The following is a 12,108-nucleotide window of genomic DNA, read 5'->3' as shown; positions in this document are numbered from 1 at the left end:
TTTTTTTTTTCAAAGAATTGATCTTTATGATTCTTACTTTTGTAGCACATTTTCCTCCTCTTGAAGTTGAGCACTGTGTAGTTGTTGGCGTGACTGGTCAGATTGAGTTGCATCGTTAAAAATGCCTCTTCATCCACTTTGCCTGAGCAGACGATGTCCACTCTAAAGACTGAAAAGGCACAAAAAAAACACACATTTGTAACCACCAAAATCACTGTGAGAAACCAGCTCATGTTAGACACACAGTACATTCATAATTCAAAAAATATTACATGCAAAAATAAATAAATTTCAAGCTGAACATAGCTATACAGACCCTTTCCAAAAAATTAGAATATCATGGAAAAGTTGTTTAACTTCCATAATTCCATTCAAAACGTTAATCTTTAATAGATGATAGATCCAGGGCTCATAATTTAAACGATTTCAAGTATTTATTTGTTTATTTTTACATAATTTCGGCTTCCAGCTCATGAAACCCACGAAAACAGGATTTCATAAAATGAGAATGCTGTGAAGAAATCATCCCAAATGTTGCAGGGCATGAATGTTTTAAACTGAGTGTGACACTAATTATCTACTAAACTCAAAGCACCTGCACAGGTTTCCCCAGGTGGCATTAAATTGCTTCAGCTTGGTTCATTTGTCTCAGTTCGGTTCAATATGGGGAAGATTGCAGACATAACTGGCCAGAAGACCATCACTGATACCCTCCATAGGATGGGTAAGCCACAAAAGTTCATAGCTAAGGAGGCTGGCTGTTCACAGAGTGCTGTGTCCAAGCACATCAATGGTAAGTCCAGTGGAAGGGCAAAATGTGGCAGGAGAAGATGCACCAGCAAAAGAGATGACCGTGGGCTTCAGCAGATTATCAAACAGAGAAGATTCCAGAATCTGGCCGAGATCCAGAAAGAGAGGAATGAGGCGGGAGTCACAACTTCAAAAAACACCACATTCAGACGCATCCGGGAGATGGGCTACAACTGCTGGGTTCCTCGGTCCTCTTGTCCGATGAAACTAAAGTGTGGCTTTCATTCGGAAATCAAGGTCCAAGGGTTTGGAGGAAAAAGGGTGAGGAACAGAGCCCATACTGCTTGAGGTCCAGTGTGAAATATCTACAGCCAGTCATGATTTGGGTGCAATGTCCGGTGCAGGTGTTGGTAAACTCTGCTTTCTTAAATCCAAGGTCACTGCAACAGTCTACCAGAACGTTTTAGAGGATTTCATGATTCCTTCTGCTGAGGATCTGTATGGAGATGCAGATTTCATCTTCCAGCAGGACCTGGCCCCTGCCCATGCCGCCAGAAGCACCAAAACCTGGTTTGATGCCCATGCCACAGTGCTTCACTGGCCAGCCAACTCGCCGGACCTAAACCCCACTGAGAAACTATGGAGTATTCTCAAGAAGAAAATGAGGGAAGGGCACCAGACCCAACAACAAAGAAGAGCTGACAGCAAGCATCAAGGAAATCTGGTCTTCCATAACTCCCAGGCAATCCCACAGACTGATTGCCTCAATGCCACGTCACATCGAGGCAGTGATTAAGGCAAAGAGATTTCAACCAAGTACTGAAGATTGACATGTTTTGAAAGTACCATATTTCGACTGATTTGTTGTGATCTTAATGTATTCAATTTATTGTTTTTGCAAAAACTGAGTAGTGTGGACTGATGTCTTCAGAGTATTCTTATTTTTTTGAAATCCTGTTTTCATGGGTTTCATGAGCTGGAAGCCCAAATTATGTAAAAATAAACAAATAAATACTTGAAATTGTTTAAATGGTGGGCCCTGAATCTATCATCTATTAAAGATTAACGTTTTGAATGGAATTATGGAAGTTTAACAACTTTTCCATGATATTCTAATTTTCTGGAAAGGGTCTGTATGTGCCAAACTTAAGGCCCAGGAGCCAAATGTGGCCCTCGTTGACATCTTATCTGGCCCCCCCAAGATGATCTGCGAAACGTAAAATACTTCCATCTCTTGAATTTTTCCAGTAATCTTTGATTATGATGTCGAAAGCACAGAGAACAGAGAACATCAAATGAGACCAATCAAACTCTTGATGAGGAGCATGTGACCAAGAAAAGAGGTTGGGTATTTAACTTGAGTTAATGTAGTTTCTGAAATTGACCCTTAGTTTGAAAAAGGTTTTAATTTTGGTACCCTTCTGTAAGTAAGTTTGACACCCCTGATATAGAGTATTCAAAAATGTACTAAGGTGTTTTAAATTATTGTAAAAATCACCTTGCTACTAAGAAAAAAATATTTTTGTCACAGACTGCTAAAAAAAATCCCTCAATTAATTTTGTCACATTAATGACCAAAATGACTGTGTGACTAAACAGCTGACATTAGAAACACAAAATGTTCAGTTTTCAAAATCCTCTAACTTTGTCATTGATAAGCAATGACAAGAAGACAAAATGTATCAGTTTGAAAACAGTAGATGTCAATCTCACAATTACCTGCAAAGTTATAACTTGTTTTTCGTTTTGATTAAACAAATATTTAGGATGTTATTTAGTGAGATTTAGAAAAGTTTAGAAACTAGATTTGGCCAAGGCCACCTTCACAATAGATGACAACTCCAATACAAAGTTTAAAAACAAAAATGAGTTAAAATGTGGATTAGAAATGCACCGATTTCAGTTTTGTGTACCGATAAAGTCCCGATTTTTGAATAGCCCTGACCTGCTGATACAGATCTTCCGATACCAATTTTCTTACAATGAACTGACCCATACAAACTCATACACGTTTTTATTTTTTATATATTAGGCAAAAATGCTGTGGATATTCAACAGACCAGAGGAAACACGAGGGACCTCTCCCTGATTAGAGATGTTGCTCCGTGGAGGACTCAGGGCAACAGGGTTCTCCAGGTAGAACGCAAGGCGGTAGTCAACCTTTAAAAAAACCAAACAAATATTAACAATCACACATTAGAGTTGTATGAAAAAGCTGAGGAGGTAATTGCGAGGCTTATTCTGACCTTTGACCTGGAATACCACATAAAGTAAAGGCTGTTGGTTTCAGTGGGCACAGGTATGTTGAAAGACAGAGCATAATGATTCACCACATCGTCTCGTACATAGTAGAGTTCTGCATCCAGGCCTGTGGGAGGACAGAGGCCAAATTAAATTACAGGCAAAGAAAAATAAAGTCATGTTTGCTGAACATAAAAAGGCAGTTTTTACTGGTTGCTTTTTTAGTATAAACCAACACGGAGAATTTGTTTTACTTTTCCAAACTGGAATCTTAAATTGGTGTAGCACGGTGGCTCAGTTGGTAGAGCTGCTGCCTCTCAGCGAGAAAGTCACTGGTTCAAATCCTGGACAGGGGACTTTCTGGGTGAAGTTTGCAAATTCTCTCCGTGCATGTGTGGGTTTTCTCCAGGTACTCCAATTTTCTCCCACAGACCAAAAATATGCATGTAAGACTGATTGGTAACTCTAAATTGACTAGGTGTGAGAGAGAGAGAGTAAATGGTTGTTTGTCTCGTTTGTCTCTGTGTCCCTGTGATGGACTGGAGACCTGTCCAGGTGTCCCACGCCTCTCACACAGTGATGGCTGGACATGGGCACCAGTGACCCCCGCGACCTAAAAAGGATGAAGTTGGTAAAGATGATGGGTGGATGGAATCTTAAAATTATTTTGAGCGAATCAGAACTTATAGGTGGACAAGAGAAGGTTTATGGGTGTACGAACGGACACAGACTAGATTAAAACACGTCCACCTTCGACAGGTGTATAAAAATGAAAAATATATTCAAAATTTCCTTATTTATAGCATAGCAAGAAAAAAAGAGACTATCAACACAATCTACTCAACTCTTTAGTTTTCATTCATCCATTTTCTTCCGCTTATGCAGGGTCGGGTTGCGGGGGTAGCAGCTTAAGTAGGGAGGCCCAGACTTCCCTCTCCCCAGCCACTTGGACCAGCACCTACGGGGGAATCCCGAGGCGTTCCCAGGCCAGCTGAGAAACATAGTCCCTCCAACGTGTCCTGGGTCTTCCTCTGGGTCTCCTCCCGGTGGGATGTGTCCGGAACACCTCACCAGGGAGGCGTCCAGGAGGCATCCTAACCAGATGCCCGAGCCACCTCAACTGGCTCCTCTCGACGTGGAGTAGCAGCGGCTCTACTCTGAGTCCCTCCCGGATGATCGAGCTTCTCACCCTATCTCTAAGGGAGAGCCCAGACACCCTGCGGAGAAAACTCATTTCGGACGCTTGTATCCGAGATCTTGTTCTTTCGGTCACAACCCAAAGCTCATGACCATAGATGAGGGTAGGAACGTAGATCGATCGGTAAATTGAGAGCTTTGCCTTTTGACTTGGCTCTCTCTTCACCACGACAGACCTGTACAGCGCCCACTTCATTGCAGATGCTGCACCTATCCGCCTATCGATCTCACGCTCCATTTTTCCTTCATTCGTGAACAAGACCCCAAGACTTGAACTCCTCCACTTGGGGCAGGACCTCCTCCCTGACCCGGAGAGGGCACTCTACCCTTTTCCGACTCAAGACCATGGCCTCGGATTTGGAGGAACTGATCCTCATCCTGGCTGTGTTGCACTCGGCCGTGAACCACTCCAGCGAAAGCTGTAGATCACGATCTGATGAAGCCAACAGGACGACATAATCTGCAAAAAGCAGAGATGTAATCCTAAGGCCACCAAAACGGATCCCCTCAACATCTTGGCTGCGCCTAGAAATTCTGTCCATAAAAGTTATGAACAGAATCGGTGACAAAGTGCAACTTTGGCGGAGTCCAACTCTCACCGGGAAAAGTCCGACTTACTGCCGGCAATGTGGACCAGGCTCTGACACCGGTCATACAGGGACCTAACAGCCCATATTAAAGGGCTGGTACCCCATTCTCCCAGAGCAACCCCCACAGGGTTCCCCGAGGGACACAGTCGAACGCCTTCTCCAAGTCCACAAAGCACATGTAGACTGGTTGGGCAAACTCCCACGCACCCTCCAGGACCCTGCTGAGGGTGTAGAGATGGTCCAGTGTTCCACGACCAGGACGAAAACCGCACTGCTCCTCCTGAATCCGAGGTTCGACTATCCGACGGACCCTCCTCTCCAGAACCCCCGAAAAGACCTTACCAGCGAGGCTTATGAGCGTGAGCCCCCTGTAGTTGGAACACACTCTACGGTCCCCCTTTTTGAATAGGGGGACCACTACCCCGGTCTGCCAATCCAGAGGAACTTCCCCCGATGTCCACGCAATATTGCAGAGTCACGTAAGCCAACACAACCCTACAACATCCAGAGCCTTAAGGAACTCCGGGTGAATCTCATCCACCCCTGGGGCCCTGCCACCGAGGAGCTTTTTAACCACCTCAGTGATCTCAGCACCAGAGATTGGAGGGCCCGACCCAGAGTCCCCAGGCTCCGCTTCCTCAGTAAAAGACGTGCCGGTGGGATTGAGGAGGTCTTCAAAGTATTCCGCCCACCGACCCACGACATCCCAAGTTGAGGTGTACTCCACCCCCACTATAAACAGTGTTGGTGGTGTACCGCTTTCCTCCCTGAGACGCCGGATGGTGGACCAAAATCGCCTCAAAGCCGCGTGGAAGTCATTCTCCATGGCCTTTCCAAACTCCTCCCATGCTCGAGTTTTTGCCTCAGTGATCACCCGAGTTGCATGTTGCTTGGACTGCCGGTCCCCATCAGCTGCTTCCGGGGTCCCACAGGCCAAAAAGGCCTGATAGGACTACTTCTTCAGCCTGACAGCATCCCTTACTGCCGGTGTCCACCACCGGGTTCGAGGGTTGCCGCCACGACAGGCACCGACAACCTTGCGGTAGGAATGCGCAATATAAACGGTATACGGTAGAAACGATAGAAATTTAGCTAACGATAGAGATCTGTCTTCTACCGGCTAACCGCAGTAATGCTGTGTCTGAAGTAAAATCAGAGTTGTCAGTTTAATCGTTACCTTTGTTTGTTGAAAACTGTGCATAAGTGGTGTTCAAGTGTAAAATCAGAGCTGTCAGATTTAATCGTTACTTCTTTTGAAGCTGAAAACTGTGCGAAAGTGGCGTTAAAAGTCTTTTCTTCGAGAGCTAAGTAGCGAAGCTACAAGCTAACTACAACCGGCTTGCCGTAGTGTTGCCGTATTCGGACGAATGCGCAAAACACTGTGTTCCATCAGAAGTTTTTTTTTTTCCTTCCCATCGAAAGTTAAAGTAAGTGTTGGTCAGCTTTAGAGAAACCTGCTCTCTGATCTGTGAAAAGAACGTTGTATTGTGTGATTTTACTGCGAGATCCTCTGGTCAAAGCCATAGACTCATTTTGTGTCAGCTCTCCCTTAAAACAGAAGGAGGCGCCCACTAGAGGTTTGGAGGGTGAAGTGTTTCAGTGTAAAATGCTGCTCTGTTGCTGTTCATTTCTTAAGACTGGAAACTGTTAAGAGTAAACAACATATTTTTTTGTTTAAAACATAAGGCTAAATCTACATTTGATATCTTTTGCACTGTTTTGCACTACAAGAAAGAAGCCTAATACTTGATTTGTTTATTATTTAAAAACTCTCTGGACCTAGTAGTGGAATTTTCTTAATTAAAATATATGATGGCAAAAGGACACCTTATGCTTTTTTTTTTTTAGCAAGTTTTATACCAAAAACATATCGCGATATATATTGTTATCGCCACCCTTCGCAATACATATCGTGATATGAATTTTATGCCATATCGCACATTCCTACCTTGCAGCCGCAGCTCTGGTAAGCTGCCTCAACAATACAGGCACAGAACATGGCCCACTCTGACTCAATGTCCCCTACCTCCCCCAGAACATGTTCGAAGTTCTCCCAGAGGTGGGAGTTAAAGCTCCGTCTCACAGGAGACTCTGCCAGACGTTCCCAGCAAACCCTCACACATTTGAGCCTGCCAGGTCTGACCGGCATCCTCCTCCACCATCGGAGCCAACTCACCACCAGGTAGTGATCAGTGAACAGCTCTACCCCCCTCTTCACCCGAGTGTCCAAGACATGTGGCCGCAGATCAGATGAGACGACGACAAAGTCGATCATCAAAAGGCAGCCTAAAGTATCCTGGTGCCAAGAGCACATATGGACACCCTTATGCTTGAACATGGTGTTTGTTATGGACAATCCATGACGAGCACAGAAATCCAACAACAGAACACCACTCGGGTTCAGATCAGGGGGGCCGTTCTTCCCAACCACACCCCTCCAGGTCTCACTGTCATTGCCCACATGAGCATTGAAGTCCCCCAGCAGAACAAGGGAGTCCCCAGGAAGTGCACTTTCCAGTACCCCCTCCAAGGACTCCAACCAAAAAGGGTGGATAATCTGAGCTGCCGTTTGATGCATAAGCACAAACGACAGTCAGAACCCGTCCCCCCACACTTAGGCGGAGGGAGGCTACCCTCTCATTCACCGGGGTGAACCCCAACACACAGGCACCAAGATGGGGGGCAATAAGTATGCCCACTCCTGCTCAGCGCATCTCACCAGGGGTAACTCCAGAGTGGAAGAGTGTCCAACCCCTCTCAAGGAAACTGGTTCCAGAGCCAGAGCCATGCGTATAGGTGAGTCCGACTATTTCTAGCCGGAACCTCTCAACCTCACACACCAGCTCAGGCTCCTTCCCCACCAGTGAGGTGACATTCCACGTCCCAATAGCCAGCTTCTGTAGCAGAGGATCAGACCGCCAGGGTCCCCGCCCTCAGCCACCACCCATCCCACATTGCACCCGACCCTTTTGGCCCCTCCCACAGGTGGTGAGCCTATGAGAAGGGGGACCCATATCTCCTCTTCGGGCTGTACCCGGCCGAGCTCCATGGGCAAATGCCCGGCCACCAGGCATCCGCCCGCGTGCCCCACCTCCAGGCCTGGCTCCAGAGTGGGGCCCCTGTGACCCAAGTTCGGGCGAGGGAACATCAAGTCCATTTATTTTGCTCATCATTGGGGTGTTTGGGCTGCACTTTGTCTGGTCCCTCAACTAGGACCTGTCTGCCTTGGGTGACCCTACTAGCGGCGTGAAGCCCCCGACAGCGTAGCTCCTAGGATCATTGGGACATTCAAATCCCTCCACCACGGTAAGGTGGCAGCCCAGAGAGGGGCTCTTTAGTTTTCAATAAAACCAAATCTTAGGAACTGCCTCGGGACACTAAACTCAGAAAACCAAACAAGGTTGGCTTTGTGCCTGACGATTCATCTCATCCACGTTAAAAGACCTTAGAAAGTTTCCCTCTGGGGTTTTGCTGCATCAAAGAGTCTAATGTGGACTGAAATCTCCAAACCTGTTCTTAGGGTAACTATTCTGGTTCTTGAAAGTGCCTGTCTGACTGAGTGGGATCTGCCTCTCACTTTCAAAATATCCAGTTCAAATTGAAAAGCTAAAAAGCACCCAGGCTATTGCCATGTTCTCAGGATCCCCCTGAACTTGAGCATGTAACATATTTTACACCAAAAAAATAAAAAAAATTATAATATATAAAATATTAATATAAAGCTATTTCTTTCATTGAGGGGTAGAGTTCTGTATGAGCATTATGAAGGATTACCATTTTATAGATTGTAGACAGCTCTTTGAACTGATTGTTGATATGTGCTGCTGATCTCATGCTGCTGATTTATTTCATAGTGTGTTCATTCATACTCATCTGCTCACACAGACTCATGTTCGTGCTGCTGTTCGACATAATGTTTTTGTGCTATTAATGCTTAGTGTATTTTTAGTTGGTGTTTTTCTTAGTTCATATCTTAGATGGTTTCGTTGTTTTTCCTTTACATTTTATTGTTGAATATAACTGGGACCCTGTGTACATACTTTTGTTCCACCACATGTACCACGACATGCGAACGGTGCCAACGACAATAAAGAATCTCTGACTCTCTGACTCTGACTGTATTGTTTTTGTACTACTAGTGCTTAGCATATTTTTAGTTTAATGTTTGTCTTAGTTCTAAAAAAGTTAAATCTGGTCCTCTGGACATTCCAAAAAACAAACAAAAAAAAAAAACAAAGCATGTATTTGCAGTTTGACTCCCATCACCCTTTGGAGCACAAGTTAGAAGTCATCAGGACTCTGTACCACAGAGCAGACAGCGTCCCCACTAGCTCAGGAGCCAGGCAGAAGGAGAAATCCTACACAAGACAGGCTCTAGAGCAATGTGGATATCCTAACTGGGCCTTCCTGAAAGCAGAGAAGAAACCTAAACAGGACTCCAGTCAGCCAACAGGTGAAAAGGAGGAACCCAGACCAGTGGTCATTCCATATGTTGAGGGAGTATCAGAGAAACTGAGACGTTTATTTTCTAAACATAACATCCCAGTGGCTTTTAAACCCCAAAATACATTACGGCAAAGACTGGTTCATCCCAAAGATCCAGTCCCCCGGCACAAACAGAGTAATGTTGTGTATGCTGTTCAGTGTCAGGAGGGCTGTGATCAGTCTTACATCGAAGAAACAAAACAGCCACTGGCCAAAAGGATGGCCCAGCACAGAAGATCAACATCATCAGGCCAGGACTCTGCGATCTACACTCATCTCCAGGCCAGCGGTCACTCTTTCAAGGATGAAGATGTTCACATCCTGGACAGAGAGGAACGATGGTTTGAGAGAGGAGTAAAGGAGGCCATCTTTGTGAAAAGAAATCGTCCATCGTTAAACAGGGGTGGAGGCCTCCGGGTTCAACTGTCCCCCTCTTACAATGCTGTGATTGCTAGTATCACTCAGCCCTCTGCGAACAGCAAACAGCCATCAGTGTGCTAATGATCCATTGTTAGGCTGATGGTCCTTCTTGAGCATGTGATCAGCTGGTTTTGGTTGTCAGCAGCAAAACTGGTTGATCCACTCTGAGAAGGTGCTATTTAAGAGACTGAGCTGAAAACAGCACCTCAGACTGAGGAAGTCTCTCAGATGAGAGACGAAATGTTTCTACATTTTTTTTTGTTGATTTGCTTTTTTTCTTTTTTTTTGATTTTCCAGAGGACCAGATTTAACTTTTTTAGATTTTTCTACCTGGATTATTGAGCATGCATCAGGATGTTTGTCTTAGTTCATATCTTAGATCTTCTTACCGATTTTCTTTTCATTGTATATTTGTGTTGGATGTAACTGGGACCCTGTGTACACAATTTTGTTCCACCACATGTACCACATGTGGTGCAAATAACAAATAAAGAAACTTTGACTTTGATGTTTTAGGTCTATCAGAAGTGATGAACTAATGCATACTCTGAAAGTTTGTCAAAGTGGACTGCTGCTGTCTTAAAACAACTTTCATCTGCAACAATTCACATCAGTTTGAGACGCCAAGTTATCAACAGTTTAAAGCTATTCAGACTTTTCACAATGTGGGTTTACATCATTCTTTACTCATAGCACAAGTATAAGTGTAACAATATATTGTGGGCGGGTGGAAATTTGCCTGTTTTCATGTTTTGTTTAAAAAGTATTTGTGCTCATATGGTTAGAATGAAGACTTGTGGTGAATTACTCTGCCCACCACAAGTTTTACAGAAGAAATCCTCTGCTGGAAGAGGGGCTCTAGGTACCCGTATGTACACTATTGTTGGTACTGCTTGATAGGGATATTTGTGTCCTTTCATTTTCACTGGTACAGTGGATCAAAGTGGAGGAATGAGCCCAATATGGCAGTAAGGTTTTTGCTCAATTGTGGCCATAGATTTAACTTTGTAAACCTTTCAAAATAAAACATAATTGGGAGAAACTGAATTGGAATCACTTCAAAGTTTTTGTTGAGGGATAGGAGACAGCTGTTCGAAAAGAGGCTTCAGATTAGAAAAGAACTGCGGTGAAAAAGCTAGAAGACACAATATCACTGCCTAATGGTGCCAGTGAGGAACCAAGCAGTATGCTGATGTCCTCCATCACTGAGGGATTTGAATAGTAAATGTGTGTAGTATTTCGAGATCACTGTTTTTCTGGACTGGAATTGAACAGGGAGTACAAGTAAACCTAAATGTTTTTGGTGCAAGATAATTCAAGTGGGGGCGACTGTGGCTGAGTGGTTAGAGCAGTCGTCCTCCAATGCAAGAGTTGGGGGTTCGAATCCACCAGCAGTCACATGCCGAAGTGTCCCTGGGCAAGACGCTGAACCCCTAGTTGCCTCCGATGTGTGTCCCATCGGTGTATGAATGTGATAAAGCTCTGATTAGTCTCTTTAGAATGATTTGTTCAATTAGCTTTGTAGAGATGTAGAGTGCTGTATGAATGGGTAAATGAGGACACAGATTGTAGTGTAAAGCGCTTTGAGTATCTCCATAAGACAGAAAGGTGCTAAATAAATACAGTCCATTTACAGGTCCTTCTCAAAAAATTAGCATATTGTGATAAAGGTCATTATTTTCCATAATGTAATGATAAAAATGAAACTTTCATATATTTCAGATTCATTGCACACCAACTGAAATATTTCAGGTCTTTAATTGTTTTAATACTGATGATTATGGCATACAGCTCATGAAAACCCAAAATGCCTGTCCCAAAAAATTAGCATATCATGAAAAGGTTCTCTAAACAAGCTATTAACCTAACCATCTGAATCAACGACGTAACTCTAAACACCTGCAAAAGATTCCTGAGGTTTTAAAAACTCCCAGCCTTGTTCATTACTCAAAACCGCAATCATGGTTAAGACTGCCGACCTGACTGCTGTCCAGAAGGCCATCATTGACACCCTCAAGCAAGAGGGTAAAACACAGAAAGAAATTGCTGAACGAATAGGCTGTTCCCAGAGTGCTGTATCAAGGCACCTCAGTGGGAAGTCTGTGGGAAGGAAAAGTGTGGCAGAAAACACTGCACAACGAGAAGAGGTGACCGGACCCTGAGGAGGATTGTGAAGAAGGGCCGATTCCAGACCTTGGGGGACCTGCGGAAGCAGTGGACTGAGTCTGGAGTAGAAACATCCAGAGCAACCGTGCACACGCGTGTGTAGGAAATGGGCTACAGGTGCCGCATTCCCCAGGTCAAGCCACTTTTGAACCAGAAACAGCAGCAGAAGCGCCTGACCTGGGCTACAGAGAAGCAGCACTGGACTGTTGCTCAGTGGTCCAAAGTACTTTTTTCAGATGAAAGCAAATTTTGCATGTCA

The 12,108-nt window shown here is 44.5% G+C and overlaps 1 protein-coding gene across 1 annotated transcript in view; it reads right to left on the bottom strand.

Moving 5' to 3' along the window:
* Positions 1-12,108, bottom strand: part of ryk (receptor like tyrosine kinase) — a gene marked incomplete in the record, with an annotated part of 109,934 nt that overhangs the window by 74,516 nt on the left and 23,310 nt on the right. Inside the window, 3 exon segments of the mRNA XM_037698303.1 lie at positions 38-169; positions 2,811-2,910; positions 2,997-3,118. Of these exon segments, the coding sequence (XP_037554231.1) occupies positions 38-169; positions 2,811-2,910; positions 2,997-3,118 (354 nt within the window).

The sequence above is a fragment of the Nematolebias whitei genome, chromosome 3 (assembly GCF_014905685.2).
Source record: "Nematolebias whitei isolate Nwh7 chromosome 3, NemWhi1, whole genome shotgun sequence".
In the NCBI taxonomy this organism is placed as follows: Eukaryota; Metazoa; Chordata; class Actinopteri; order Cyprinodontiformes; family Rivulidae; genus Nematolebias; species Nematolebias whitei.
The sequence above is the reverse complement of the archived record's forward strand: the minus strand, read 5'-3'. Positions and strand labels throughout refer to the sequence as shown.